At 42.8% G+C, this 7,660-nt stretch overlaps 1 protein-coding gene across 4 annotated transcripts in view; it reads left to right on the top strand.

The window, feature by feature from the left end:
* LOC138951187 (tight junction protein ZO-1-like) overlaps positions 1–7,660 on the top strand; it is a gene marked incomplete at its 5' end in the record, with an annotated part of 77,834 nt that continues 70,174 nt past the window's right edge. For all 4 annotated transcript variants that reach the window (XM_070322825.1, XM_070322824.1, XM_070322826.1 and 1 more), the window contains 2 exon segments: positions 1–222; positions 1,725–1,806. In XM_070322825.1, coding sequence (XP_070178926.1) covers positions 1–222; positions 1,725–1,806 — 304 coding nt within the window.

The following is a 7,660-nucleotide window of genomic DNA, read 5'->3' as shown; positions in this document are numbered from 1 at the left end:
TTTCGTGAGTGAGAACCCCGAGTCTGACAACCAGGCGCTGCAGCTGGGGTTCGAACTAGTCCTGAAGGAGCGAGACGTGGCTGTACGGGAGCAGGCCAGGACGGCAGAGGACCTGCTGGAGGCCAGGCGGAGACTGGACGCGGTGCAAGCCGAGAGAGACAGAGCCGTCAGCAGTCTGGAAAACCTGGCTGTCGCCACCCGTCTCGACAAGCCCGCTAACCCGTGAGTGTTGTAGAGAGAGAGAGAGAGAGATGGGTTAGCAGTCCGTTAACCCGTGAGTGGTGTTTTAAACTAAATTAACAAGGCGGAGTGGGCCTTCAAAACAACACTCACTCTTCTGGTGGCAAAAAGAAGAGAATTTCATTTCTTAAAGTCTCGACAAGCCCGCTAACCCGTTAATGTTGTCTTAAAGTCTGGACAAGCCCGCTAACCCGTTAATGTTGTCTTAAAGTCTCGACAAGCCCGCTAACCCGTTAATGTTGTCTTAAAGTCTCGACAAGCCCGCTAAACCGTTAATGTTGTCTTAAAGTCTCGACAAGCCCGCTAACACGTTAATGTTGTCTTTAAGTCTCGACAAGCCCGCTAAACCGTTAATGTTGTCTTAAAGTCTCGACAAGCCCGCTAACCCGTTAATGTTGTCTTAAAGTCTCGACAAGCCCGCTAAACCGTTAATGTTGTTTTAAAGGCCTACTCCGCCTCGGGTAAATGTACAGAGGCTATGAACAGAAAACCTGAGAAAACATTGGAGTGAGTCTTAAATTGGGGATTTGAGAGGGAGGGGGGTGGGGAAGGGGTGGGGGTGGGGGGGGGGGGGTCGTTTCACTGTATAAACTTTGCTTTGCTTCTACTGCTGCTGCTAGTTTGACTTGTCCGTTGTCATTATCAATGTGTGTTATGACATGTTGCAGTTGGGTTTTGTGTTGAAGCTGTGCCCTTGTTGCTCATGCATTGAGTGAATATCAAACTCTGACTTGAACGTGGCGGTGGTAGTGACATTGCCCTTGTTGCTCATGCATTGAGTGAACGTCAAACTCTGACTTGAACGTGGCGGTGGTAGTGACATTGCCTTTGTTGCTCATGCATTGAGTGAACATCACTTGAACGTGGCAGTGGTAGTGACATTGCCTTTGTTGCTCATGCATTGAGTGAATATCAAACTCTGACTTGAACGTGGCAGTGGTAGTGACATTGCCTTTGCACGTGTGTTGTTGGCTCGTTGCTGGCTGTAACATTTAACTAACCTGTGATTACACTGGGCCAAGTCCACCACGCCAAGTAGGCTTCATGAAGCTTTAGCACTGAGTTTTCGGTAAAAAGACTTTGCTTAGTCTTGGCGAAGCTGACTTTGGGCTCAATAGAGGACCATCTTGACGGTTGATGTGTTGAACATGTTGAAGCCAAGACTACTGTGTACCATCTTGACGGTTGATGTTTTGAGCCTGTGTTGAAGCCAAGACTACTGTGTTCCATCTTGACGGTTGATGTTTTGAGCCTGTGTTGAAGCCAAGACTACTGTGTACCATCTTGACGGTTGATGTGTTGAACCTGTTGAAGCCAACACTTCTGTGTACCATCTTGACGGTTGATGTGTTGAACCTGTTGAAGCCAACACTTCTGTGTACCATCTTGACGGTTGATGTGTTGAACCTGTTGAAGCCAACACTTCTGTGTACCATCTTCACAGCAGATGTTGAAGCATAATTATGAATGTTGTTGTTTTGCAGAAAACGTTTTGAAGGGCGAACAGCCAGCGGGTCCAGCCTGCGAAAGGGATCACTAGACAGTGACCCACAACTCGTTGAAGAGGTCAGTACTTTTGGCTATTCAGGTGTGGCAGCTAGTGCATTACTTTTCTTCTTCTTCTGCGTTCGTCGGCTGAAACTCCCACGTACACTCATGGTTTTTTGACTCACATGCGAAGCAAAAGTGAGTCTATGTACTCACCCGAGTCGTCCGTCCGGAAAACTTTAACGTTCAATTTTCTTGGACACTATTAAGTCTATCAACACCTGATGTGGCCTGATGGTGTATGGCTACAAGATCTCAAAAAACATGTGCGGCAACTTGACCTCACTTCAAGTTCAAGGTCACAGGGGCCGTAATTGTTGTCTTAAGGGAAGACACGGCACCTCAATTTTCACTAAAATCATGATTTTTGTGATGTTGTGATTATGCCTGATTTTGACTCATGAACACCCCTTCTAACAGCTCCAAACACTATATTGCTCTAAAACTGGTGCCAAATGTATGAATTTAGCCAATACAAATGTGTACCGAAGCTTGTTGGCGTTTATTTTGTGCAATATTTGCTAAAATAACCTTTTTTTGACACTTTACAACACCACAATTCGCTCGAGGAATCGCCTCGCGTAGCAGACGAAAGAAAAGCCCGAAGTTTCCCGAACCGTTTCAACGAACTGACGTCACTGCCGGAAACTGCCATAAACGGCTTCGCGCGGTTTTTCCAACGCAGACGACGATACGAAATATTCCAAATAAGGGAGAAGCCTACTACGACTTGAAGATTAACCAATCAGAAAACCGGCATGCTTTTGTATGAATGGCATTCCTACCCACAATGCAACAGTTTCGTTCCCACAATGCAATGCGGTTTCCTCTTGTCGATGATGTCAACAAACACAAAAAAGCAAAAGTTGAACATCGAGTGAGCGTAGAAAAAGTTGTTTGCCATCGCTATTTTTGTGTTCTGATAGTGAATTTTGTATCAGACTGACTGTAAAATGCCAAGAGCAAAGGGAGGGAAGAGGAGACTGCAAGCGGTAAAAGCAGCAGCGGTCAAAAAGACGAAGCAAGTCGAGCGATAGGGGACTGTCGAAATGCAGCGACCCGCAGTCGAAGTGTGCGTTTCGAAGAAAACATGAGGCTATGAATGCTGACGAAGATCTTGCCGACGAACGCATGTGTTACAGCTTACTCGACTACCGACTGATCTTACATGTCCCGTATGCAAGGAGACTGGTCTCTCGATAACTGTGAGTGAAGGAGAAAACGCTGGCTTCGCCTCTCAGCTGCTACTGACGTGCGATGGTTGTGGCGATTATGAGAAAAAGGAGTTGTCATCACCTCGAATGCAGGACAGTGATAGCAAAAACATTGCTTTTGAAGTAAATCCAATGATGGTACTGTTCAGTCACGAGGTGGGAGGGAGCTACGCTGTTCTAGAGACTTCAGTGCAGTGGTGGGAATACCAGCCATGCATCTGAAAACCTACCAGCGACATGACAAGAAAGTGACAGGTTGGTGCCTTGCTGTACTCTCTTTATTCAACTTACTTGCTCACTGTGGAAAATAATTTTTTGTATAAGATGAAAAAATATCCACTGGTTGAGAGTTTATTTACTTCATTGTTTATTTCATGTAAGAACTAAGCTATGTAAACAAACTTTTTCAGAGAAAAGTAGAAGTATCTTTATAATAAAAAGACCAAACAATACTGTAATGTAAAGATCTTTCTGTTCTGTCGTCTGTCTTCTTCTTTGTTCTGTGTTTTGTGCCTGAGGAAAACTCTAGAATGGTCGAAAGTTTGTTACATTTGTCAAACATGTGAGTAAAGTATTTTGGGGTATTTTTATTTTTCGCTCTCTCACGCGCAGTCACCATTGTTCTGCTATCTTTGTTATGTAACCAGTATTGGTATTAATACTTGTAGTAGTAGTAGAATTTCTCTCTAAGTTATAAAAGTGTGTAAACCCTACTTAGGTTTGAAATGAAGAGTAATTGTTGTGCCCCCGCTTTTAGTTTGAACCTGTCGATATATGTACATGTATTTATGGGATGTATTTATGTGTTTCTAGCTGCTGAAGTGGAAGCTGGGTCCGCCATGCTGACGCTGCTGCTGCTGTCAATGCCCGTCGGCGCCGAAAAGGAGTATGCGGGACAGCGTCGTCTGAATGTTCGGGCTGAGGAAGCACGAGATGGCAATGTGTATGGAGGGGGAGAACATTGAACATTACACTACATCAGGATGACCAGGGACAACAGTGATCAGGATGTTGTGTGTGTTCAGTGACTGGAAGAAAGGAAATTTTTTTCTTCATAAATCACATCAGTGTCTTTTGGTGACTGTATTTCGTACAGGAGTTGTTCTACAAAGCTGTGTACCAGGAGAGGGTCATGACTTTAGAGTTAGATTTAGGAATGTTTCTCTTGCTTCTCGAATGATATAATTATAAGGATATCAACACACTGCAAATTGACCAAAGAGATAATGATAATAAAATCAAGAAGATTGTTAGGTTGGTTAGTGTTTTGTATAAAAGCAAACACAGAAAATGACGTCAAAAATTGCGTTTTTTTGTGACATGCTTAGCCTACATCTTGTTTTTAAGTATCCGTGTGGCTGCTAATGAAATGCTACCATGAACCCTTCCCCCCCCCCCCCCCCCCCCCCCCCCCGATATACATCTTCAGGCGTGGAGCGTTTTATGAGTCGTTACCAATGAGGGACGAATGTTACGTAGGCAACCTTTCGCGACTCTTCGCTCTAAAAGTGAATATTTTTCCAAACGTTTGACGGGGCGGGGATATAGCTCAGTTGGTAGCGCGCTGGATTTGTATTCAGTTGGCCGCTGTCAGCGTGAGTTCGATCCCAGGTTCGGCGGAAATTTATTTCAGAGTCAACTTTGTGTGCAGACTCTCTTCGGTGTCCGTTGTGTTTTGTGCTAATGTTACATATATGCACTTAGCTGTTTTCCCCTACTCATGTTTACAGTGTGCATTTGGAATGTTAAATAACGATTTCCTACATAACATTTGGTTTAAAATTTGGGTTGTTTGATAATTTCTACGTAACATTTGGTTTATAAAACCAACCGTGAACTACGTGAACACGAATATATCCGACTCGGTATTTTATCAGGCACTACTGATGTGTAGTGAATGCGTAAGAATGTGCGCCTTGTCAATTCGATTCGATTTGAATGTGATTTTGCCTTTCGCGGGTCGCCACTAAGCTTCGTTTATATTTTTTCTTGTTACGCTGGATTGTTAAAAATTACATTTGTCACTTAGCAGCGCATGAAACTTGGTGTTTCTTTTGCATGTAATGTTCTTCAACATCGCTGAAAGGTTTTTCCATGAAAAAAATTCTGTCAACTTTTTGAACTCAGCAGGCGTGGAGCGTTTTATGAGTCGTTACCAATGAGGGACGAATGTTACGTAGGCAACCTTTCGCGACTCTTCGCTCTAAAAGTGAATATTTTTCCAAACGTTCGACGGGGCGGGGATATAGCTCAGTTGGTAGCGCGCTGGATTTGTATTCAGTTGGCCGCTGTCAGCGTGAGTTCGATCCCAGGTTCGGCGGAAATTTATTTCAGAGTCAACTTTGTGTGCAGACTCTCTTCGGTGTCCGAACTCCCCCCCCCCCCCCCCCCCCCCCCCCCCCCCCCCCCCGTGTACACTACATTGGGTGTGCACGTTAAAGATCCCACGATTGACAAAAGGGTCTTTCCTGGCAAAATTGCTTTGGCACAGTTAATAATTGTCTACCTATACCCGTGTGACTTGGAATAATAGGCCGTGAAAGGTAAATATGCGCCGAAATGGCTGCAATTACTGGCCGTATAAATTTTCATCTCACACGGCATCACTGCAGAGCGCCTAGAACTGTACCCACGGAATATGCGCGATATAAGCCTCATTGATTGATTGATTGATTGATTTTATTGTTTTATTTTGTGATATACGTGCTCAGTGTCTCTTTTTCAAGTCTTAGGCTATTCTTTGTAGCCTAGTCCTGTTCCAGTTGTAAGAGTTGAGGTAAAAAAAACGGTTGAGTTTTCATCAAGATTTGAACACACTCGATCGACTAGTTTTTTTCTTTCGGAAAACGATTAATCGAAGAAAATCAGAATGGGAAGCAAATAAAGCTTGTTACTATTATACTATGGCTTTTTGTTATCTGTCTCGTGTGTTTGGACAACATGTAAGGTAAAACATGTGTGATGTTACACACTTTTCCGACCACCCCTCGTACCCAAAAAAAGCATAAACGTATCTTTTGTTTAGCATGGCACCGTGGCATATGTCTATATCTGTCACATAAACCATAAAACCAAGCTATTCATACACTTTCAATTTTCACGATGCATGTCACACTTTTGGTACACAGCTTTATGGAATGACCCACAGGTATACATCATATTTGAAGCAGCAGGACACGTTACAGTAGGATGGGATTACTGATGTGCTGTGGGTGAACTGTTAGGTCCATACCAATCACTCTCCAGTAGTATCTAGCCTAATGGAGACACAAATCTGAAATAAGAAACTGTTCTTTACTTCTTTGCCTGTTTTCTCTGTTATGCGTTTTGTATTGGTGTGACACACTCAAAACCCTAAGGGTTTGCAAGGAATAAAGCTACAGCCTTGAAAGTCTGCAGTGTGTTTTTTAACATAATTCCCCTCATATTTACGTTTGGATGTGCAATTATGACTAATACTTTTTGTTTTCTGTCAATCTAAAAAAAAAAAGAAAGATTTTTTTTAAATTTTTTTTTTTAATACTTTGGTACAAGATAACAACGAGTCAAAACGTAAATATATAGATATATAGTTTACTAACAAAATGCAAAAAACAGAATTGATTTATCTGAAACCGTTTTTGAGTTATAAGATTTTTTGTTTTTTGTTCTGTGGCCATCTTGAATCGTTTCCATGGTTACCAAGACCGTTAAACGTGTAACAAGACATGTTTTCTGTATTTCAGCCCAGGCACATTCAAACCCCCTTAAGTAATTCAACACAGTTCATAACGATTTTGATCTAAAATTTGCTAGCCTGTCTGGCCTTAAAAACGACCATTTTTCACATTTTCGCATTTTCTCTGAAGTTTTTGAGATTTAATACCTCACCTATATATGATATATAGGGCAAAGTAAGCCCCATCTTTTGATACCAGTTTGGTTTACCTTGCTTCAAGGTCAAGGTCACAGGAGCTCTTCAAAGTTGGATTGTATACATATTTTGAAGTGACCTTGACCCTGAACTATGGAAGATAACTGTTTCAAACTTAAAAATTATGTGGGGCACATGTTATGCTTTCATCATGAGACACATTTGGTCACATATGATCAAGGTCAAGGTCACTTTGACCCTTATGAAATGTGACCAAAATAAGGTAGTGAACCACTAAAAGTGACCATATCTCATGGTAGAAAGAGCCAATGAGCACCATTGTACTTCCTATGTCTTGAATTAACTGCTTTGTGTTGCATGACCTTGGATGACCTTGACCTTGGGTCACATGTATTTTGGTAGGAAAAATGTGTAAAGCAGTTCTTAGTGTATGATGTCATTGCTAGGTTTAGTTATTTGAGGTCAAGGTCTAGCATGTGAGTCGTATGGGCTTTGCCCTTCTTGTTGTTGTTGCACTAGTCAATTTTGACATTTTATCTGCCATTTAGGCAGCCTACGCTGGACTTGTGATCTGAAGGTCGCAGGTTCGAATTCGGGTCGGGACGGACACGGGTCAACCTTATGTGAAGACCCAGAGACGGTAGCCATGTCCCACCCCCGTGTCACCACAATGGCACGTAAAAGACCTCAGCCATTCTGCCATAAGTGCAGGTGGCTGATACCACATGTGTATCTCACCAAAAGCCGTGAGGGCATAAAAACTCGAATTATCATATAACCCATA

Source organism: Littorina saxatilis, linkage group LG16 (assembly GCF_037325665.1).
Source record: "Littorina saxatilis isolate snail1 linkage group LG16, US_GU_Lsax_2.0, whole genome shotgun sequence".
Classification (NCBI taxonomy): domain Eukaryota; kingdom Metazoa; phylum Mollusca; class Gastropoda; order Littorinimorpha; family Littorinidae; genus Littorina; species Littorina saxatilis.
The sequence above is the reverse complement of the archived record's forward strand: the minus strand, read 5'-3'. Positions and strand labels throughout refer to the sequence as shown.